The 22,671-nt window shown below is 44.0% G+C and overlaps 3 protein-coding genes across 8 annotated transcripts; 1 reads left to right on the top strand and 2 right to left on the bottom strand.

Moving 5' to 3' along the window:
- Window positions 1–18: 18 nt before the first annotated feature.
- Window positions 19–3,607, bottom strand: trim107 (tripartite motif containing 107). Its single transcript, XM_040203504.2, has 2 exons — window positions 3,437–3,607; window positions 19–2,204 (listed from the first exon to the last, which is right to left on the bottom strand). The coding sequence occupies exons 1-2, from the start codon at window positions 3,546–3,548 to the stop codon at window positions 622–624; spliced, it is 1,695 nt and encodes a 564-aa protein (XP_040059438.2). The 5' UTR covers window positions 3,549–3,607; the 3' UTR covers window positions 19–621.
- Window positions 3,608–3,739: 132 nt separating this feature from the next.
- On the bottom strand, window positions 3,740–15,956 carry LOC120835029 (phosphatidate phosphatase LPIN2). Of its 6 annotated transcripts, none has more exons than XM_078092572.1 (20): window positions 15,858–15,956; window positions 12,401–12,601; window positions 12,201–12,296; window positions 11,829–12,100; window positions 11,547–11,657; window positions 11,265–11,373; window positions 10,449–11,136; window positions 10,235–10,328; window positions 9,909–10,096; window positions 9,728–9,821; window positions 9,469–9,538; window positions 9,174–9,266; window positions 8,905–8,963; window positions 7,858–8,008; window positions 7,624–7,772; window positions 7,451–7,537; window positions 6,871–7,023; window positions 6,482–6,596; window positions 5,999–6,102; window positions 3,740–4,988 (listed from the first exon to the last, which is right to left on the bottom strand). In XM_078092572.1, the coding sequence occupies exons 2-20, from the start codon at window positions 12,590–12,592 to the stop codon at window positions 4,835–4,837; spliced, it is 2,979 nt and encodes a 992-aa protein (XP_077948698.1). In that variant the 5' UTR covers window positions 12,593–12,601; window positions 15,858–15,956; the 3' UTR covers window positions 3,740–4,834. The 6 variants fall into 6 exon arrangements, with proteins under 6 accessions (XP_077948698.1, XP_077948700.1, XP_077948699.1 ...); XM_078092574.1 differs by having other exon boundaries at window positions 11,829–12,122; window positions 15,858–15,947; XM_078092573.1 differs by lacking the exon at window positions 15,858–15,956 and adding an exon at window positions 15,596–15,847.
- Window positions 15,957–18,089: 2,133 nt separating this feature from the next.
- myl9b (myosin, light chain 9b, regulatory) lies at window positions 18,090–22,640 on the top strand. Its single transcript, XM_040204612.2, has 4 exons — window positions 18,090–18,295; window positions 20,901–21,104; window positions 21,609–21,770; window positions 21,856–22,640. Exons 2-4 carry the CDS (start codon window positions 20,921–20,923, stop codon window positions 22,029–22,031), a joined length of 522 nt encoding a protein of 173 aa, XP_040060546.1. The 5' UTR covers window positions 18,090–18,295; window positions 20,901–20,920; the 3' UTR covers window positions 22,032–22,640.
- The last annotated feature ends 31 nt before the right edge of the window (window positions 22,641–22,671 follow it).

Below are 22,671 nucleotides of genomic sequence, written 5' to 3'. Positions count from 1 at the left end.
AAGAGGCAGGCTGAGGGATTTAGGTTTCGTTTTTTATATTTATTTAAGCCAAGGCAAGTATTATACAAGTTAGGGGAGATTGTCATCTTCTTATGTAATACTATGAATATGATGAACACATGATGAAGCTTGGAATAGAATACCACTTTTTCACAGAGGACATTTTGACCCTCCACAAAAGGAAAGGTGCAGGTGCAAATAATTCAATTGATGATGTTTGAACTCCATTTAGCTGCTTTGATTTAGGACCCATGGTTTTGTTATGTTAGCACTCTGATACTTAGTGTAACACAGGAATATAACAAAGCCCCAATTAATGTTATTTGTTTTTGAGATGGACATAAAGATGGAAATGAAAAAACATAAAACACAATATATGGCACATTATTTTGCATGTTGCAGGCACACTGCAACAACAGTCACATTTATATTTATTATATATGTAGATTATATGTAGATTTTAGAAATGATCATATGTAATCACACAAGCCTCACACATATGAGGCAAAAGTGTGTGGGTGATCAGGTATCAAGACACAACATAAGACTTATATAAAATAAATGTTCTCTTTCTGCATCACATTTGGTAAGGATACACAGTTGATAGAAATACAGTTCTGATTATGAATAAATAGTGACACGGCCTTGAGGGTTCCCTGACATCATCCTGTAGGCCAGGCGCACTGGTTCAGTCAGGTTAGCCTTAAACGTGTACACGTGAGTCTTCCCGCTGCTGGGGCTCACGTTGTAGAAGCTCAGCCTGTGGGTCTTGAAACTCAGTCTGATCTCCAGCCTGCGCGACACTGTGGTCTTCTTCAGCGGCACATCGTGACCCTGCTCAAAGGCCGTGAGCAAGTTGTTGAACCACATCAGACACCAGGAGCATCGGCTGCTTTCCACAGCCGAGGGCAACCCGCTGCGCGCTAGCTTTCCGCTGTAGCACAAACCAACGATCCACGGGGAGCCATCGAGCTCCATCTCCCAGCAATGTTCGCCGTCATGGAAGCTCTGGCTGCTGAGGACCTGGAAGAAGTTGGTGAACCTCTGGGGCGACGATGGGTAGGGCTGCTTGGTAGTGCTGAAAGTCACCGTCTTCAAGTCCCTTGAGAGGACCAGGTTGGGGTGGGCTGTGTCCGGGTCAAAGGTCACCTCTGAAGGGTTGATGGTGTTTCGAAGGGAGCGCTGGATCTCGCCAGATTTTTCCCGAAACGCGGCGTTCATTTCCTCCAGCTTGGGACAGGCGCGTGCAGAGTTGAGCTTCGATGCCACGTGGTGGTCGTCCTCTTCTCCCACCGGCCTCGCCATCAGTTCCGCGAAGAGTGGCTGTAGAGTCTGAAGCTCGTCGCGAAACGCAGCCTCATTGTCCTCAGTCAGGAGGGACTCCGCCCTGAGCATCGCTTGTCTCAGCTGATTCGTCAGGTCGGCGGCTTGGCTGACCCGACCGCCTACGCTCGCCTCGCCCGGACCTAGCTCTTCTTCTATAAGCTGCATCACCTGCGCGGTGTAGCTCCGCGACAACTCCGCTATCTGCCCTAAAAGTCTGCGCGCTTTCTCTCTCAGCTGACCGTTAGCAGTGGACAGCTCCAGCTCGCATTCCTTCTCCTTCCTCAGCACACTCTCGGACATCTCCAACTTGAGGCTCAACTCTGTAACTTGAGAAGCCATTCTAAATTTAGGTTCGTCCATTTCAGTCTTGCCCTTGCCACCCCCTTGTTGTTGACCCAACGGAAAGGACCGCTCCGTGGATCCAGACCCACTTTGAAAGCCGTGCTTTCCCTCACACACTGCGCCCTCCGCCCGGCTTGCTCCAGACGGTTCTGTGTCCTGGTGGCTTTTTGTGTTTGATTTGTCTGTAAGAGAGTTACCAACCCTCTTGATCTTTGAAAGGTCCCCATCAGAAGGGTTGCCAGTGGAATTGACTTTCCCAGCATTGGCTTTGTAGGTCTCTATGATGCTGCTCATTTTGAGGCTTTTCACCAAGGCGTTGGTTCCCTGGTACTCTGCCTGGCACTCAGGGCAGCTGTGTTGGTCAAGGCCTTCTCCCATGGTCTGAAGGCAGGCAAGGCAATAGATGTGACCACAGGGAAGAGAAGCGGGCTCCGAGAAGAGCTGTAAGCAGATGGGGCACGTGAGCTCTAAAGCTTGTGGATGGTCCATTTTTGAATACCTTCTTTCAGTCTCAATCACAGACAGGACGACAGGCCCTAGAAAGACAGAAAACTCAGAGTAAGACATCAGAAATAAGCATAGCTTATCGTAGAATGTTGGCTGATTTATTTAACTTTGTTTTAGTGGGAACTTTATATATTTTGAGTTGATAAAATGTGCCAATGAAATAGGGGATCAGGGGAGGGATTATAATAAACAATATTAAACTGCTTTACACCAGTTTACACCAGTATAACAGTATAAAACTATTTTTCTTCAGTGTTAAACCACCTTACACCAGTATTAAACTGTCTTAACACAGTATTAAACCACCTTACACCAGTATTAAACCGCATTGAACCAGTATTAAAGCATCTAACACCGGTAGTTAGGCGGTACGGTGGTGTGGTGGATAGCACCGTCGCCTCACAGCAAGAAGCTTCTGGTTGTGCCCCCCGCCAAGCATTACATGGATGAACACAAGTATTACACTTTCTTGAACCAGTTTTACCCAGTATTAGATTTTTACTAGTATTTGATTTACACCGACATTTGCCTTACACCAGCAGAGTCCTCTATCGAATAGCAAATAATGAATAGACAACATATATGGTAAATTATATCATCTTGCTTTCATATAACGTTGTGCTAACGGCTCAGGTGTGTTCAGTTAATGTTATAACCAAAACGGGGTATCTAAAAAACAAATTCTGCGCCGAAACGAAATCTAAAGCGAATAGTGAGTCATAAAATAGCCAACAAGTGTAAAAAAAAAAGTATTCACTAACTTTTTAACTGAAAGGAATCCGCTGCAGACTGCAACAACAAATAACCACAAAAATACCGAGAACGTGACGTAATGCATCTTTGCGCCGTAGCAGGACGAACGTGCAAACTATAGTCTTTGTATGCGAGTGATGTGCGAATTAACGTAAATCAGTAAAACGTACCGACCAAACTCAAACAAAGTTCGATCACTGTGTGTTTAACTTCGGTGGTTCTGGTCGGTCTGGACTAACTCGTCGCTGTAGTTTCGGTTTCCAGCGAACATGATCTCCATGTGGCCGAACCGCTCACGATCAAGTCAATCGCACTTCCTATACATGGGTGGATTAATTCTGCTGCAGGCCGACATAGTTTGGGTTTGCATTTACTGAGTCTGCTTTGTTTAGAAAATAATGATCGGGCAGGCATAATTATTAATGCACTCATTCTCAACAACCAACCAGGGATAGGTATCGATTGTTGGTCACTAAAAGAGAAAAAGCAGGTGTTAAAGGAGGCCTACCTGTTGCTGCGCTGTGCTGCGTCGAGTCTTCCTGTTCAGGTGAGTGATCGCAAACGCACTGACGCATGATCGGGGTTATCTGTCCGCCTTTCGGAGGCACTTCATCTCCCATTGGAGCTCAGTGAGGTCGTCCATCTTGGGCATAATGTTTCAGCCTATTATATTAACTCCCATCTCTTCCGATTTTGTTCTCTATTGCAAAACATGCAAATTCAGCTTTCACTACATAAATGAGTCGTGTTCGTGTGGACGCATATATTAGTCAGCTCACATTAACACTGGAGGACCAAAAAAAACAGATCGTTGTTGTAATTTCATTTATTTATATCTCCACACAAATGGACGATGAACGATAATAAATATAACAGTCATTATTATCGTCCAAAAGGGCAAAGGCACAGTGCCAGACTAAACCACTACTGTGCTGGTTTGTTGACACTGCTCTGGAATAACAGTCTTTGTCAGTCTGACGTGCTTCTGCTTTCACGTACAAACACTTCTACACTTGGTAGGGCATTAACTGAAAAGAAGATATGTGAAATGTGCACGTTGTAGTTTCACATTCATCTTACAGTTCAACTTTGTATTGAAATCCTTAGTATCAAGAAAACTGTACACAACCGACTATTGAGTACCAGCCATCTGCCGTCTTTGATTCAGCAGCAGCTTCCCATTCAAGTGTTACTTATTTTACATTATAACAGAGTAAAAGGCAGTCAGGAAAATCTGTTGTGTTTGACAAAAATACGTACTACTATAAAACAGACTTTAAAAAAAAGTAAATACATTCTCACACCAGATTTGTTTCTTGGTACACGTAGCTATAAATATCCCCTCCCCCCTTGACGCTCCTTTGCCAACTACACACACGGCTGTTTTTACCGCTGAGTGTGCGCCTGAGTCTGCTGGAGCTTTCAGCGTGAGCTCCAAGGAGTGAAATGAAACGGTCCAGGTCAACCGGAGAAAACCGGCAATCGCTTTGGTATGTGCTTGATTTAGGCATCTCAAGTAGATTTTTGGTAAGCTTATGAAATTAATAATTCACTTTAAATTCATATCTTGGAATGACCATGACACAGGTACACACAATCACAAAAACAGTCCTAAGGCGTATCAGTCCAGCTGTGTCATGTTCAATGTAGCACTTTTAATCAGGACCGCAAAATATTGTTTCAATAGTCATAGTTTGCAAATAAGCAGCAAGTACTGCATGTTTTGTACACATTGAAACATTGAATTCTTAATGACTTGATTTAATTTGTCTTTGTCTTTTTAAGATGTTCCAGTTTATTCAAAAGGCAAAAAAAATCCATAAAATTGCTTGGAGAAAGAGAAAACAAAGAGTACATGTGCTTGCTTTAAAACGTGTGTGTTTGGTACACGTGTGTGTGTGTGTGTCTACAATAGTGTATCCAGGTCGAGTTCCGGCAGCGGCTCCTTCCAAAAGGAGAAACTGCTGTACTCGGGACAGTCCAAAGCAGAGGATGTGCTGCTGCCGCCCACCGACAGCATGGGGAAGAAATGTTCCACCAACTCACTGAGGTGGCTGTACCTGCAAAACACACACACACACACACACAGGGGGACAATGACTTCATTAATAATGCACACATGTGAAAGTTAAAAGCTGCGTTTATATCGGCTTAGGGCCGGCGCATGCTTCTGCATCGACGCACACGTTTCAATTCTTCGTTCCAAAAGGCTTGCGTGTGTTGCAGAGCAATTCACCGCCAGAACAACAGACGGAGTAACGTGTTTTTGTTGACGACGAGCTAGAGAGTCACGTCTATTTATTAATTTATTTATTTATCATCCCGTGCATCGCCACTGCTGCTTTTCATCGCGGACACATTTGTCCCGTATTTTCCTCCACAACTTTGTGCACCTCTCGACCGGCAAACCGGCGTTTGCGGCGATCTCCCTCCATGAATCCAACCCGCTTCTACAACCCACCAATGACGGCTTGTATAAGCGGTCATATTTACGCATTTCTTCTGACAAAAGTTCTTTAATCTGATCCATTCTCTCGTAAACATTCTTTGTTTTAATAATGGCGGTATCGGGCTATGAAAACGGAAATGTGAGACTGAGAAGGACGTAGTTAGCAGACCAATCACAGCCTGGTGCGCTGCGCGAGGCTTGTGTCGTTGCTTTCGACGCAAGCCTAGAAAAATGGGTCGACACACGCAAGGACGCAAGAAGGTGTGAAAAGGCAGGCAAGGGACACGCAAGGGGGTCTTGCGTCTGCGTCGCTCTGAAAACGCAGAAGCATAAACTAGGCTTTAGTGACAGCGTGGTGTTTAGACAAGCTGCTTCCCCATTATAAAAATAAAAATCGCTTGCTGTACATGCCCACTTCCGTTATTCTTCAATATTTGGTATTATTTAGAGGTGAACAGTTAGGAACCTTCCACAAGAAATACAAGACTATTCAACCATGTGGCTGTCAGCCAATTCATTCTCATTGGGATACCTGCGCCGATGTTTACCGGTGTCCTTTTGTAAGAATTCTCCCCCAAAAAAGTGGAAATGAACATAATTTCTGCCTTCTGTCACACTTACGAAGACTTGATGACTTTAGTCCTCTCCTGGATGAGCTCTCCTTTTGGGTTGACGGTAAATAACCTGGTATCAGGCACCCCTACCTGCTTATAGGCAAATGCATCCTGCAAAAATGACAGGCAGCAAACCAATACAGTTACACACATCTTTGCAGTATCTATGTGCACAAGGCTGCGGCTGTTTTAGTACTGATAAATCATTTACCACATCAATCATTAGCCAGTGTGTTATATCCAACAGCAAACCTCACATCTCAACTTCACACTTCATTACTAACTGCTGGAGTATGTTACAGGAGTAATGACTTAGTATTAGTAGTAATAGTATGACTTAAAAACATCTAATAGCGCGTGGGTCTCTCCTATAAACAGGCGTAATCTGTGTGTGGCTCTCTCACTGCCACATATGCAAACTTAGCACCTGGAAAACCCAGTCTGACAACGGACGTGTTGCTGACGCTTGTTGTGGTAGAGCATTGCTTACGTTGGTCCTGTTGCCGAACGCCGCGTAGAAAGGCTTTCTCTGTGGGTTGAACAGGTCCTTGATGTCACTGAGGCAGGCAATTTTAAACACCTCCGGCTTCTTCTCAATAACCTCTCTGCACAAGTCAGGAGAGACGGTTCATGGTCAAAGGTTTGGTGTTTGTCTTCTTGCATTCACTTATGAAGATCTCACAGGTTAACATCAGAGTATCTCTCGCATATGTAGAGGATTTACCACTAGAGGTCAGAAGGACATTACATTCATTTTCAAACTTTCAAACATTTCACACTTATATCCTCCATTCTGTTAATTAAATTCCTTAAGGCTACGCTATGGTGTACGATTAGGTCACTATGTGGAAAGTAGTAGTAGCAGGATGCTATTGTTACCGGTGTAGTGCTGAAAAGAGGCTGCTAGGAGCCAACAGCACAGGGCCTTGAGGGAGGACGATGCCTTTGTCATTCACCCACTGAAGGTAGTCCTTAGTGATGGCAGCCATACCTATGGCCCGTGCTGAACAATACAGGAACTTATAGCCATTTCTGCAAAGAAAAAAACAACAATTTCCGCATTTAAGTTGAATAAAAAAACAAATATGTGTTTTCCACTTCTGCTTGCAATTAAAAAAAATCTACAGCATTTATCTCCGGAACACTTTCAAACACAGAGTTGTGCTGCATCCTGCATCCTTAGATATGTGCAAGAAAAGATTAGAAGACTCAATCTTTTTTCGATAAACTAAACAGCTGAGATCGTTTCAAAAAACTCAACATCAGACACCAGAAAATGTGCAAACATCTGGCGATGCAGATTAAACTCTGCTTCAACTAGAATGACGTCAGAATGAAATCACCAACATTTTGTTTTTGCTTGTTATGGTGCGAGTAATGCTGTGAAGGTTCAGCAAGACCCACAAACTGTTCAAAGAAAATGTTTTATACCCTTTTCTAAAGAAGTGACTTTACATACTGGTGTATTTTGTGGTACAGTTTGGCGATGCCTTTGTGTGTCCAGTCTTTTCCAAACTGAGGTAGAATATGACCCAGAGCATCAGACCTGCGGGAGACAAACAGCAAAGACCACTCTTCTTACCGTATGTTCAAACAACGTTCTGTCATAGCGATCAAGGCGGTTGCTTTTACTTTGTGATGGTCCCGTCAATGTCCGATATGATGACGTGATCGTCCCAGTTCCACAAGTAGATGGCAGCCTCACAGCGACAGGTGCCTTGGTACTGCGTGGTCACACTGAAAACCACTTTGTTGGCTCCTTCACGCAGGTTTAAGTGCTCCTTGTCATGAGAAAAGAGAGTCAGCTTGGCGTTAAGCGGACCGTGTCGTCATCCTTTTTTTTAAGGAAATGTGTGTGTGTCTCACGATCTGCTTGGAGGTCAGACGCAGAGATTTGCGGTAAATCTGGGTGATACACTGAGTGACGTTCAAGGTTTCCGTTGACAGGCTGGAAGGAATCATGGCTTTGCGCCCAAGGCCTGCCGCCTCATCGCTGTCAATGTCGTCCAGCGTGCCTCTGGAGAAACAACAAACATCCAAAAGCACTTTGTGTCAGAGTTATATTTATATATTTCTCTGCCTGCTGCCTCATTGCTGTCAATGCTATCCAGTGGGGCTCTGGAGAACCAACTCAAATCTAGTGGCATTTTGTGTCGGAGCTGTATTTCAGTTTCTGCACATTTATTAATATAATCGATCACCCTGACATAAATAAATAATTTAGTGATTTATACAAGAAAATAAAAATAAACATGGTGGTCTGAATTATTGATTTGTTGCCTTGACATTTTATTTGATTCAACACTGATTTATTGTTGATGTAATTATTTTTGAGAATATTTATAGTAATGTAATACATGGAGAAGGCTTTGGTACACTCTGTTGGTGCAAAGGTTAAACTACACTAGCAGAGTTTGAAATAATAAATATAATACTGCATGTCTTTTTTATTTTATTCCATTATTATTTTTCAACCAATCAATCAATCAGATATTTATCAGGTTTTGTAGCTATTGTGACAAAACTTCCAAGTAAGTAACAAATACTTGTAGAGTAGAGTTCTCTCGACCTGGGCTGCTGTGTGTTTTCTTTTTTGTGTCCACAGACAATATTTCAGCAGTTGTGACACAAATCCCAATAGAATTCTTAGATTGGCATTTGTAGGGGGAACAAATGGAGCTAAAAGGAGTCTTCTGCTGCTAGTGGTGAGCTACAAACAAATGTAACTATGTTGGGCTTCAACATGTCCCGTCATTCATATTAATGTTTGCAGCAATAAGTGTGAATGTCCTCAAGTGCCCCCGAACATTAGAGAGAACAGCTGTGGACCAGCGGGGCCGGACTCCAACTGAAGCACAGCATATGTGCGGGTTATTAACTTGTGTGAAAAATATTCCCAGTGAGTTGACTTACTTTACTGTGGACGCATCACTCGCCAGCGACTCCCCCTGCTCCCCTTTTGAGTTCTTTTGCTAAAAACGAGCAGATTATATTATCAGTTACACGCTCATCAACATAACAGACTTTCTCCCCTAACTCTTCACTTCTATCTCTACCACAATTCTTCTTCTTTAACCAACCCCAGTTAAGCACTGCGTAGTACTGTATATAATCACAGGCCAAATGGCATGCAGGCACTACATCACTACAGTAAACATTAGCAGGAATTCCTAAAAACGAACCTGGTTATTGTCCATGTCTCGCTTCCTCCAGGAGAGCCACCAGCGTCCGGACTTTTTAGGCATCTTGTCCTTCACCAGCTGATCTATTGCACTCTATTGGACGCACAAACGCACACAAAACAAGGTAACGCTTGTAGAAATCCGAACATCGGATTCAACCCCGATCTCATCCGTCTCGTGCTGTTAACTTTGCAATCAATACAAAAATGAATTGCTAATTTATGTTTACAACTGGAAATGAAGAAATCCACATTAATTTAGATCCTTAATGGCCGGTGCAGAACAAAAACGATACCTTCGGTAGGCTTTTCTGGAACGTTGTCATGGACAAGACCATCGGAGCAGCCACTGCCCAGTTGTAATAGCTGTGAAACAAAGTAAATGAAAGCAGAGTGAAGATCATGGAAACAAAATGAAGGTTTTAAAATGAACATGTGACATCCTCCTAAATAAATACATATATGAACACAGACAACTCATGTTCCATCCAAATTGTAAAACAAGTGTAAAACAACATGTTGTAGAACAAGTAAATATCAAATTGCTAATCTCACTTGGAGTTGATGCAGATCACAAGACTCGGATCCTCGATGATTCCGGGATTGTTGGTAAAATCCTGGTAGGTCACAATGTGCTGCATAAACTTTTCTAGATGAACAACCATAGCAACAGATGCAACGGAGGTTACTCCACAGTGAGAACACACCCATCCCTATGTATTCAACTCTCGCTTGCCTTTCGTGATTTGGCTGGTGTCCCCCTCTTGTCCGCAGAGGGACATGCTGATGTCCATGTTGTAGGAGGTGGAATCTGACAAGTACTCCGTCCCGCTGTCCATGGCCCCGGTGCCCACTGACTGAGGCGACTGGCTCCCGGAGCAGGAGCCCTGCTCCGCACCCTGCTGAGACGCCCCCTCCGCCTCACTGTGAGGGGTCACAGACATGCCATTATTCTCCAATAAAAAGCAACGTTTCATAGATAGCAGAGCATGGTTATTGGCGTATAGAGTGATTTGATCTAATTCATTGGAAAAGGGGATTTTATATGATGATTCTTTCCACCTCTTGGGGAAGTAGAGAGCAGCCACGTCAGGCTCCAACGTGGTCAGATCATCCAAGTAGATACCAGTTGGTCCCAGATGGTGATTGCGCTTTCCTGCAACAAAATGACATGTGAACACAAGTAGTGAAACATAGACATGAACAACAGTTATTTGAACTGCAACGTGGCAAACTTCCAGCCACACAAATCAGAGGGTTTAGAAAACAGTGTCACCTTTCTTCTTGTCATGTTGTTCCACTTTGGAGGACGTCTCGGGAGAGTTTGGTTTGTTGGTCAGGGAGCCTTCTACTGACCCTTCAGCGCCTGCAGGTCCACCCTCCTCCTCCCCGCCCTCAGCGCAGGGATCTATCCCGCTGTCCCCCTCGCTGACAGGGGGACCCGTGGAAACCTCTTCACCATGCGGTTGTGGATTTGACAACTCTGTAATATCGAGACTCGATGCAGCGACGGTGCAGTCCTCGCTCTCTTTCATGAGTTGCATTTGTGCGTTGCTTGGTTCAGTCACAGGGCCATTGTGATCTACATCGATTGCGCTCGCTTTGCTGGCAAGAGAATCTGCGCCAATTCTTAGATCGGCAGAGGAATGTCGGTTCTCCTCTTTGCGGAACGTGGATTCTGGTTCCTGTGTCACGCTCGTCTTCAGACCCCCGGGGTTGGAAAGTGCAACGGGACAGTTTCTCTCCCCAGATAAAGGGTAGGTTTGCCTTGCGTAGCCACACAGGTCTACGGACTGAGTCCTGGCCTGTGGCCGGACCACTGTTACACCGCCCACTCTGCCACAGCTGATCACAGGCTCATAGCCCATGTCAAAGGAGTCCTGTCTCTCAATGGTGCGGAAATGACAGCTGCCGGAAGTGGAGATGAGCTGCTGCTCCACTTGCGTCCTCTCCGATTGACACAGCTGATAGGGAGCAAATTGAGGTAGTGTGTCAGCATGATAATCTAAAATGTACAGCATGGGTAGTCAGTAAAATCACAACTGTGTTTGTTTCTGTGTGTGTGTGGGTGTGTGTGTGTGTGTTGCTATACCATGGGAAAACCTCCCCAGTTCCACTGCATCTGAGGCCCAGAGGACTCTTGGGGTTTAACCAGAAGCTCAGAGTCACTCTTGGGAGAAGATGACCGGCTGTAAAAGACACTGTGGTGAAGAAGAAAGAGCAAATAGGGAGTTGAAGAGCAACGGTCAATAGACCAGTTAAACAGTCAAGACTTTGGTTCTGACCGACACCGTTTCTCAAAGTTTCCACAGCGAAGCGGCTCAATGCAAGCAAATCAATCAATACATTCTTCTTAAGGATAAACCTTCCTCACCTCTCCATGGGTGACTGCTCTCCATCTGAGTGAGGATGAGGAGCGTCTCTGGTCTGCAAGCCCCCCACCTCCTCACTTGGCTCCTCAGACAGCGAGTAGTACACCGATTTACTTTAACGGATGCAAGAAGACATATGTACATATATAACCTCCTGTGTTAGCTCTGAAGGTGTGAACACTGAACTATGATAATAGTATTTGGTACAAACCGAGAGGCAGAAATACTATGCTAATGTCAGTAGAAAAAACAACTATTATATGGTAATTTCAGCAAATAATTGCCTGATATGCAACGCCGTGGCGGGCTCCTCTTTAGCAGGACTCTCCTGCACGGCCGGATCGCTTTCTCTCTCCCACTCCTTCTCTCTTTCTCTCTCCTCCGACGAGGAGCTGGCCTCTTCTCTCAGGTGAGGATCAGAACGGATGCGCTTGCGACGGCGTTTCTTCCTTCGGGCGCCAGACCCGGTGACGGAGGATCCCTCTGGGATCTCCTCGATCTCCTCTGGGTTCTCATGAGGGATTGGGGAGGTGCACAGGTGGGCTGGGACCTGGGACTGAGGGCAGTGAAACAGAAGGCTTTACAAAGGGGAGACAACAAACAATGAGCAATGAGTTGAGAAATAGAAACACCCCATCGAATGTCGGTCATCTCACCTGCTTGTTTTCATTTTGCTCCACAAAAAAAGCTTCCCCATTGTCCCCCAGCTTCATGTGCAGATCAACTGATTCTCCATTGATCTCAATGTCCACCTAAAAACCAAAAGGCATGCATGTTTGTGTCGAAGGAAAAAGCAGACGGATATAAAAGTAAGCATAACTGCAGTCAAATGAAACGAGACGGAGAAAGAACTGACGATCTTCTCCTTGGAGCGCAGCACCCCCAGCTTGCCGAAGCGGACGTGAAAGGGAGAACACTGGAAGGATCCGTCAGGCTGTCGCACCACAATGACATCGATCCCCCCGGTGAGAGTGGCGGGGTTGAGGCCACGGTAAAGCTCCTTCACTGTCACAAAAACAGTCTCCGCGAACTGGCCCACAATATTCATGGTTTGGGACTGGAAACAAAACAACAACAAAAAGCAGTGAGAAGATCGAGGGTTTCCATGACGGAGGAAGCAGAAGTGTCTGCGTTCAGTGTTTTCTTTTGTCAGCAGTTTCTCACACCGCCATCAATTCACAGTTCATATAGAAGCCGCTATCAAAGAATTATAACCACCAATCAGCCGAAATAAAAACAGCATGTGACCTTAAAGACAACATAGGAAGCATGTGCTGCATCTAGTGTTAAAATACTCGGTCAGCATAGAGTTCCTGCGTTATGTAACTTCATGTAACTAAGTTTATATTCCCATATCACAAGATTTCTAAGTTTAAGGCAAAGTGAGTTCAAACCTGTACAAACTGAAGGTGTCCCTTGAATGACGGAGGCATTTGTAATGTTTTGACTAAACTATATTGACCTTTGGAATTGGATCTCCGTTGTGATTAATGGGCTAAAGGTCGACCGCCGGGGAGAAGGGGGTTTAACAAAGAAACGTACACCATAAGACAACAGGACCTACTGAAGCCATTATCTTGGCCCGGCATGACGATCCTGAGATAAGGGTTCACGACACACCATAATAACTAATGCCAGCCCACAAATGCTAATTTACCTAAAGGAGTTCATCAGTTAGGTTGGAAAAGGGATCAATGCCATTCCTCCTATTGGGTGCAGATACACAGCACATTTCTGATAACAAGTAGCTTCCGTAAGTCAAGAAGTCAAACTTTGCTGCTGAAAACATCTGGTCCCCATTGAATCCGTACCAAATTTGCTTCTGAGGGATTAAGAAACAACTGTTATCTGAAGTGTCCTTACGAGCCCCCATCATACCTAGACAGTGCTTTTTTTTTTTAAATACGAAAATTATGTATCACATTGTATTACTACTTTGTATTCAAATCTAAATGTCCCTTCTAAATGAAGCAAAAATTCTCATTTTACAACAAACTGAAGCAGCAAACTAGAGGCCACGGGAGGTAAACATGACCGTAATATCATCAAGCTTACGTTTTTATGATTAAACAAAGAAAAGAGGACACATCGTAAGAGATAGCAATTCCATTAATTGAAAAAAAATCTAGTCTTTGTTGAAACTATTTGGTAACAAAAGTAATCACACTCAACCTCATGTTATGTTCTTTACAACCCAAAAGACTAGGAGTGACAAATGACAAACTCAAACAATGACTCGCACCGCTCTGCGGCATCATCCATCCAGAGTCCACATCAGCAAACCTCATGTCTTACCCACAGTGAAGGATGCAGGTGTTCCCTCAAGAACAGTCTCTGTTCCCCTGACCTCCCTTCTGCCATACGGCACCACTACGAAGGCTCTTCCCACCACTGGAACTCAGGACCAGCCTTAAAAAGCTTGTCCATATCCACCGCCGGAACCAGTCAACTGCATTCCCCAGAATGCGCGGCTGACCCCCCCACCTCCCCAAATCTCTCCGGGAATGTGTGGCTACATTTCGTTAGCTTTGACATCTGCGATCTGCCGCTTCAGAAGCTCGAAAAGGCAAACTAAGGAGCTAAATCTGGACGTTCCACTCGGCCGGTGGGGAGATCTGAGATGACGACGCTCTAGTCCTGTCGGCTCGGAGGGAGGGAGCCCTCGGATATCCAGCCAAACACACCGATGCTTCCTCTATGTCACGCAATTTCCCAAGCTCATACACCCCCTCTCCCCCCTCCCCTTCTGCTGTCACACCGGGTTCATACTTCCCCACTTGCACCGCACATGACAAACAGACCAGCAGTTTCTGAAAGCCTCGAACAGGCTATTCAAACCCGCTTGGCCTGAAAACGCACACACACACAAACTTATCGACTGGGTTTGACCAGAGCTCTCTGGGCCATCAAAGATGAGGGGTCTCTCTAGCAGAGGTGCTCTGCCGACACGGGAAATTCTTTGGGGGGCTAAGAGGACTTGGGAGGGGCTCAAGCAAATAAGTTCAATAAATTGTGATGGGCATCACTGGCTGTGCCGTCTAAGGCAGGGGAAACAACTAGAAGGCAGGCATAGGTTATAAAACAATATAGAACAAAAAGAAAAAGACCCTGGCGTGGATGTAGCTAATCAGCCCCGACAAAAATCATTAAAAACACTTCTCTCTCATTCAACGTTAAATATGAGTGTAGCACACGGCCTATTGACGTGAATCCCACCTTTCTGTTCCCTGTCAGGCCTCTCCATGAATTGAATTGAAAAGCGTCATCGACTGAGGTGTAAGGATGAAATGTTTCCACCTGTGGCAGATTGTTGTTTCCAAAGTATGAAACACATCCCTGTCCCTCCTTTGTATACTGGCATAACTTGAAGCGTCACCACCTCATTAGTCCCTTCTCCTCATTGAGGAATCCAAAGTGATGACGAGTGATGACACTAGTGCTTCACAATCACTGTATTCATTATGTAGATTCTTTTTTTTTCAATTAATTGATTGATTGATTGATTCATTTTGATTTTGTGTCAGAGAAACAATAATCAAATTCTGAAAGGCCAATCTGACATGCTCAACTCGTCTTGTCTTAACTAGAGTCAAGAACTGGAATAAGATGATTTTCTATGTTCTGCACGGCTGCAGACTACAATCATTCATGAACCCACGTTTACCCAAAGTGAATACAAATGTGTAGAGAGTAGTTTGGCTTTCAATGACCTTTGTCTCTAAGGAGGCGCAGGCAGAGGTTTCCTCACTCTAACACAATGTCTGACCACTGTTTCAATGAAGACATCTGTCTTACGTCACATTTGATGATGATGATTCATGAGTCGGCACCTCATTTAGTGGAACTCGTATAAAAAATAATTTACAGATTTTCTACGACATTTCCAAAACATGTGAAAAAGACACTTATACACCGTATTATGCAACTACTAAACCACAAACGCTCACAACTTCCGCAAAGGCTTTGCGTGTCACCATATGCCGCAATCCCGTGATAGCGACTGAAACTCTGGTAAAGAACACAAACGTGTCGATGTTTCCCGTTTTAAAACCTGAAGCGCGTCCTGGTCGTGGCCCTGCTGGAGCCACGTATTCACCCCTCAGGACCTCAGAGAGAATCCGCTTTTTCCTTGACAGGAACTGACAGGAAAAAATCGACACTTGTTCCGAACAATGTGTGAGGTCCGACAAGTGAAAATAACCTTAAAAACGGACACAATTCTGAATAGTTAACATCTCCCACGTCTTTTACGGACGTCACCGACAGTTTATGCTTTCTGCGCTGATGGCAAGAGAGTGTAGAGAGCGGATTACCTTTCGGGTCGCTTTTCAGAATGAGAGCATAATAGCCATCATCGAAGCTTCCTAGTGAACTGCGCATGCGCGCAGCACCAGTCAAACACTCCAACAACCAATGGGAAAGCTCGAAAAGAGAATATGTCCCGCCTCCAACGTCAATTTGTCAACAATGCGTTCACCAAAGCGTGTACTTATTTTGTAGTTGTTTGTCGGTGTAGTATAAAATACGGATTTAAAAAGTAATCATTTTATTTGACAGTTTATAAAAATCACCGAAAAAACGTTGATTTTGAATGCACTATTTCTGAGAACAGAGCATCAAATAAGTGAGTTAACATATGATGCATAAAGTTCAAACCACTTCTGTTGCCTGTGGCCAGATGACAAATTCTACTTCCATATAATTTATTTGAGATTAATTCATATTTATTTACTCCTACATTGAGCTTGTCTCCAGATTACATTATAACGTTTGTGTAACACATTAGAGGGCAGCGAAATAAACGGGGGGGCGGCAACGGGATGTTGCAAAGCTAAATGTCTCTGGGTTAAAGCTTCTAGTTGCAACTGACCACGCCGCCAACCGGTGGTGATGACAGTACTGTTTTCATTATTTGAATTGGGACCCTTCGTATTTCTTTGTAAATGTTAGGTAGCTTGAAGAGTTTCGATTTTCCAGTCAGTGCAGTCAACCATCCTCCTAGAAAGAGCAGCTGCATCGCAGATCAATTGGACAATTGGACTGTTCCATTCTGCAACAGCAAGAGGGGCGCTGACAGGAGCCTCCACATCGGAACTAGAGGAGAGATGTCTTCACCCCCTGAAATTAGCTATGGAGTGGCCAGCATAGTATACACCTGCAGTAGTTTCTGTTAATTTGGTGGATTTTATGCTTTAGATTTATTTGAGTAGTTATTCTGAGTTGTCACTCTAATTTGTAAATATCTTGGGTGAATAAAGTTCCTACTTTTCCCACTTTACCTGCTCTCCCAGATTAATGCACCCTGGTTTCTTACACTTATCTATCCAGTGAATCCACAGGTGTCCCTCTGCAAAAGGCATCTTTCAACCAGGCTAGTTGCAGAGGCTGTGATGGTATATAAGAGCTTTTGATACAATAGTCCCAAAGAGCAGACACATTCAGACATTTTGTTAAAACAAAAAATATATGGTTCACACACAAAACCACACAGTGGAACTGCATTATCAGATTGACACGACTCAACTCTGTGTGGAACTAACACAATGCATTACAGACAGCAAAATACATTCTTTGCTATTTCTGAGACACTACCCACAGAAATTGTAAAAAGTTGTAGCTAGCGTGGCCCAGCAGAGGGCATCACTCTACATGCACATAGTCTCAACTGAGACGCCTCCTTCTTTGCATGCTCTGTATCTTTTTCTTCCATAATTTTAACTAAATTAACTAATAATAATTTACTCCCACTACCCTAAATTTATATAGAAAAGTGGCTATGCTTCATTGCTCAAATGAAACAGATGATTTTCCATTTTAGAGATAAAAATGTATATAGATGTATTTATTCTTAGAATGCACAAATGGTCTAATAGGGCTATGGAGACGATTGTAAATCAAATTTTCAATGCTCAGAAAACTGGGCACTTGTATCAACGAACAGCAATATTGAAATACTAAATAGTAATTTTACAGTTGAATAAAAACCCATTTTAATGTGTTATATTTTTAGAATTGACGGAAAAAAGGGCTATGGGTTTGCAAAACATATTTATATTATTTCATTTGCAATTTAAGTAAACACCAGACCCCAAAAATATCCTACCCTTGCGCTTACATTATGCACTGGCCAATTAAGGAGATGAATATTCCACACATTCATTTATTCTTTAAGATAACAGGTCTTAACATCGTAACAGACATTTTCATACAGTGAACAGTGGATTTGTGTTTTAACTGTGACATCATCTGAGGTGTTCCCCTTCACGTTCGGGCCCTGGCGATGGCCATCCAAACTGCCTATTTAAGGAGAGCAACAGCCCGACAACAGAAACACTGGCTTTCAAAACGGCTCTGCATCTGCTCACAACTCTCTTCCACATGTTTTCATACTCCAGAACACAGAGCCTCCTCTAAATGTGTGGCCCCTTTTCTCTAAATAAGGCAGCCTTATCGTAGTTCCTGTCATTTCTGCCTTTCTCCCAAACATCCCGAGCAGCGTCTGTGGCAGTAGCGGGCTGCGGCCTGTGCATTCTTTTGCCTTGTATGGAGAAACAGCCTTGTGTGAGATGTCTTTGTGTGGGACATGCCTTGCTCTCCATTGGCCGGGACAGAAAGAGGAGGGACCCACCGGCAGTCGGATTCTTTAAACAAACTTTTCAGGAGGACTGCCTGCTTCCCCTTCGCACTGCTGTGTTGGTGACAGACAAAAGGAGTTTGAGAGGACTTCCAGATATTTCTACCTGAAGCCAAGGTGAGAAAAAAAGTGGTGATTTTACAACAGGGTTGCACATTATCATTCGAACACATTGTGAACAAGCTCATATTTTGTGTTTTTGGAAAGAACTGAATGTGTAAGAGCCCAGTGGTACAATGCTCAACTATCAGGGCTGCAAGTGAGGTAGAGGATAGAGCGGTTCATTGGATCATTAATGAAGTTACTGGAAAAGTTACAATATCGTTTTGTCATATGTCGATCAGCCAGAAGAGCGACTTGTAATTCACCTTAGAACCGTGTGTGTTTTTGTGTACGCAATGTAAAAGCACTGTATACCAATGTGGTGTACTCCTGTGTCATCACTACGGCACAGACCGAGGAATGTCTGAATGCAGGTGACCCATTTAAATCACACACACACGCACACACATATGCACACACAGCCACCCCTGATGTTGTCTTTTAAATAGGCAATGAGAGCTTAACTTCCACTTCACTCTGTTTGTTTTGGGGAATTCCAATTTCCGTCTTCACTTTAGCAGTGGTCACCTGCAGGGCCTGGAGTTAGCGCGAAGGATGACAGCGACTGGTATCACTGTTTGGTGATACCAAAGTGTGTCTGCGTGCGTGTGCTCTCGCTGGGTGAAGGGACAGAGAAGCCTTGTGGTCCGACTGGATGAAAGGGTTCACAGAGGAGCCGTGGTCAACCGAGAACAAATACAACCGAGGCACTACAGCCAAACGCTGACGTCGCTGAAGTCCCAAAAAGATTTGTTCTTGGCCTTTTTGTGAATCCGTGTTAGATCACTCTGTGCAGAATGCAGAGGATGTCAGCGGTTGTAAAGGCACCTGGAGAGTTGGTTTTTCGCTAATCACACAAGTCAAATAATCTGTTTTATTGAAAAAGACAATCCGCCTCTCCAGGAAACATTACCTACCTGTGCTGCATCCGTGTAGCCAAACAAGAGACTGTGGAGTTCCTCTGTTCCCAGGACATTTCAAATTGTAGATGCTGTTTTGTTTCCAGCTTCCTCTGCAACTGTTAAATGGAGAATGGCAGGGCTTTGGGCCAACAGCACACACCTACCAGATTTCTTCATTTTTCTGGCACATGGTGGGACACAAGCGGCCAAATGGTAGTGGATTGAAAGAGACTGATCCAACATCTGTCTGCAGTGAGAGACTGTGAAGTATAAAAAGACTGTTTTAGTATTGAGAGCAAGTACACAAATTGCTTTTTTAATACTTGCAACCCAAACACACCGATCCACTTATGGAGTTAAAATGTTTTATGTAAATGTGGAGATTAGAAAACTCTGGACGGACCCGGCTGGTCATACTGATTTGCATTGACTATAAACGTTATGATACTGCCCCAGTGACACAGTAACATTCATTTGTGTAGCGCGCAGGAAAGGACACGTCTCTATACTCAGAAATATTTAAGATTAATTGATAGTCACAGCTGCTCCACGCTGCAGTCACTTATTTTTCTGAGAGCGATTATGCACGAAGGACAGGTGACGCTGGAATGTAGGACTACTAAAGCCCACTAAATATGATGACCAATTGTGCTCTTGAAGACTGATATTTGGTGAACATGGAAGAGCTATTTTATTTATGATTATAATCGCTGTTCAGCCTTACTTTAATGTGCATAAAATACATGGATGTAGAGATTACCCCCTAACATACGAATATGTTCAAATGTTGATCCCCAGAATAATTATTTGAAATTGTAGTAAATATAGGGTGTAGTTTAATCCAATACATACATTATTATTATTATTATTATTTTTTTTTTTTTACCAAATTACACCACCTCTCTGTCTCATCTTTTACAAAGCTTGTGCTTATCGAGAGATTTTCTGTTGCCACCATCTTGCTAATATCTGAGAGAACTTGTCTGGATATAATAACTAAACACTTTGGGATTGCTATACCTGTTGATGATGTATTTTCCAAGGTGTAAATTTAAAGACTGGAAACAAAACATTGCGTGTCAGGAAAGTGTGCGTAATCACACACACACGCCTTGAATAAATAACCTCCACCTCAGCACCTCTCAGGGCACAATGTCGTACCTCATATGCGACTAATCAGCCACATTCACCTGCTTCCTCCCACCTGTCCGTCTGTCCTCTGTCTGCTGTTTCCCACTTGGTGCAACACAATTACAGAACACAAACGCACATACACACACACACACACACACACACACACACACACACAGACATAAATGCAGGACAAGTCCTTGAAGACCTGAACATGAGTGACCGGCCTATTTGTGGAAGGATCTGAAGTGAGCTGCAGTGTGCACAGTGGAGACATGTCATTTTCACATCCATCACTGTACCCGACATTTAGAGCGAGTGTGATTCACTCTCCAGAGGAAGCCAGAGAAAAAGATTCTCTGGCTTCCTCTGAGGACAAGAGAAAAAGTTTTTAAAGAGCCACGTGGATTTAATGCAGATGTCAGATAAGTAAAATGCATAAGCGTTCAACTTTTCTTTTTTTAAATGGATGCTTAACTTTGCATTCATGTCAAGTTGTGGTAACGAGCAATACGGCCAAGCCATGTTGTCCCTGATGCTGCAGCATTATTGAAATCTAATCCATGGGTCTTTTTGAACGTGCACAGGCCCAGAACAAGCAGCCGCCATGTCGAGCAAGCGTGCCAAGGGAAAGACCACCAAGAAGCGTCCTCAGAGGGCCACCTCCAACGTCTTCGCCATGTTCGACCAGTCTCAGATCCAAGAGTTCAAAGAGGCGTTCAACATGATTGACCAGAACCGAGATGGTTTCATCGACAAGGAGGATCTGCACGACATGCTGGCCTCTCTGGGTACACCGGCGTGTTCTCACCTCGCTTTTATGGCTACAAGTCTGATAGATATCACACTGCTCTGCAGGGGCCATTCCTCATATCTTACATAGGACATTTCATTTGGTCTCATGAGGAGTAGCGCTCAGCATGGGAACATTGGTAGTATATATTCTGTAACTAAGACTAGAAATCTCTAAATTCTGAGGGAATTATTATGCATATAGATAAAGCCTTTACGTCATAATAAAACGGGAGTGGGGCATTTGAAATAAGTGGGCATCTTTTGGGTGTTTAACAAAATATTCTAAAGAGCTGAATTGTGATCCAGTGTTCCTGGAGCAAAAAGTCAGGATGTCTTATTCTGCTTCAGTTTTAGCCTTTTTTACGGATTACATTCTTAGTGGTTCACAACAAAATAAGTTGACCACTGTTTATAGCAGCGGGCCTTTCTCGAAGCAGAAGGAAAAACTTGTTTAGTCCCAGGATAAAGACTATGTATGTAACAGTGTTGTTTGTCCTCAGGCAAGAACCCCTCTGATGAATACCTGGAGGGGATGATGAGCGAAGCACCAGGACCCATCAACTTCACCATGTTCCTCACCATGTTTGGAGAGCGGCTCAACGGAACAGACCCCGAAGATGTCATACGCAACGCCTTCGCATGCTTTGACGAGGAGGGATCTGGTGAGTCGGCCTAATGAACCCAATTCACCCATTCACCGTCGGGGGGAGGTGTTTGGAGCTGAACGGGTCTTACCTGTGCCCCTAGGTGTGATCCATGAGGACCAGCTGAGGGAGCTGCTGACCACCATGGGCGACCGCTTCACGGACGAAGAGGTGGACGAGCTCTTCCGCGAGGCGCCTATCGACAAGAAGGGCAACTTCAACTACGCAGAGTTCACGCGCATCCTCAAACACGGCGCCAAAGACAAGGATGACGAGTAGAGGGAGACAGCGACTTTCTCGGCACATACATGCTCCACAAATCAACCCCCGGTTTCCAACTTTACGGACCTTGTTAGTTTTTAAAGAGCAAGTGTCCATTGTTTGGAAGTCATTTAGATGTAAACATGCTTAGTATAATAAAGCAGCTTAGGATCCACTTGGGATCCACAGTAATATTTAGCGGCATCGTTTTTGGGAGGTGTATTTGAATCTCATAGCTACAAGTCTCCTGTGGCATCACGGAGGGCTGGGTGGATGTTTTAAATGTGTTGGCGGGTGGATAGGCTGGGATACTCCGTACCAACAATGTTTACCTTACTTGCTAATTAGCTACCACACCTGCACAAGCACTACAAACTGTCTCCTGATTTGTAATATTTGAATGCCTGCATTGCGAATGGTTAAAAAAAGATGTAATTTGGGTTGTTAAGTTGGTGAGTACTGGGGGGGAAATAAGTAAGATAACATGGCTTCAATAAAAGGGTTGGTGGAGCTTTTATACTCTACATCAGTTGGTTGTGTGTACTTGAAGGATCAGTTTACTTCGTTGTGTTGCAGGAAATCAGGCTTCAATTGTTGAGGCAAATAAAGTTTATTTGTTGATCCCAAGAGTTGAGATTTTTTTTTTCTTCAAATAACT

This window comes from Gasterosteus aculeatus, chromosome 17 (assembly GCF_964276395.1).
Source record: "Gasterosteus aculeatus chromosome 17, fGasAcu3.hap1.1, whole genome shotgun sequence".
Classification (NCBI taxonomy): Eukaryota; Metazoa; Chordata; class Actinopteri; order Perciformes; family Gasterosteidae; genus Gasterosteus; species Gasterosteus aculeatus.
This window is presented reverse-complemented; position numbering and strand designations above follow the sequence as displayed.

Bases quoted from the DNA above. Each gene is read 5' to 3' on its own strand.
- trim107 (XM_040203504.2), bottom strand. From the start codon at position 3,548: ATGGGAGATGAAGTGCCTCCGAAAGGCGGACAGATAACCCCGATCATG. The intron at 2,205-3,436 runs GTAGGCCTCCTT...CTGTCTTTCTAG, and splicing joins GCAGCACAGCGCAGCAACAG to GGCCTGTCGTCCTGTCTGTG.
- LOC120835029 (XM_040203503.2), bottom strand. From the start codon at position 13,905: ATGGCAGAAGGGAGGTCAGGGGAACAGAGACTGTTCTTGAGGGAACAC. The intron at 9,822-9,908 runs GCAAGCGAGAGT...TTGTTCATCTAG, and splicing joins CACCAGCCAAATCACGAAAG to AAAAGTTTATGCAGCACATT. The intron at 7,773-7,857 runs GTGAGACACACA...TCTCATGACAAG, and splicing joins GTCTGACCTCCAAGCAGATC to GAGCACTTAAACCTGCGTGA.
- myl9b (XM_040204612.2), top strand. From the start codon at position 20,921: ATGTCGAGCAAGCGTGCCAAGGGAAAGACCACCAAGAAGCGTCCTCAG. The intron at 21,105-21,608 runs GTACACCGGCGT...GTTTGTCCTCAG, and splicing joins CGACATGCTGGCCTCTCTGG to GCAAGAACCCCTCTGATGAA. The intron at 21,771-21,855 runs GTGAGTCGGCCT...CTGTGCCCCTAG, and splicing joins CTTTGACGAGGAGGGATCTG to GTGTGATCCATGAGGACCAG.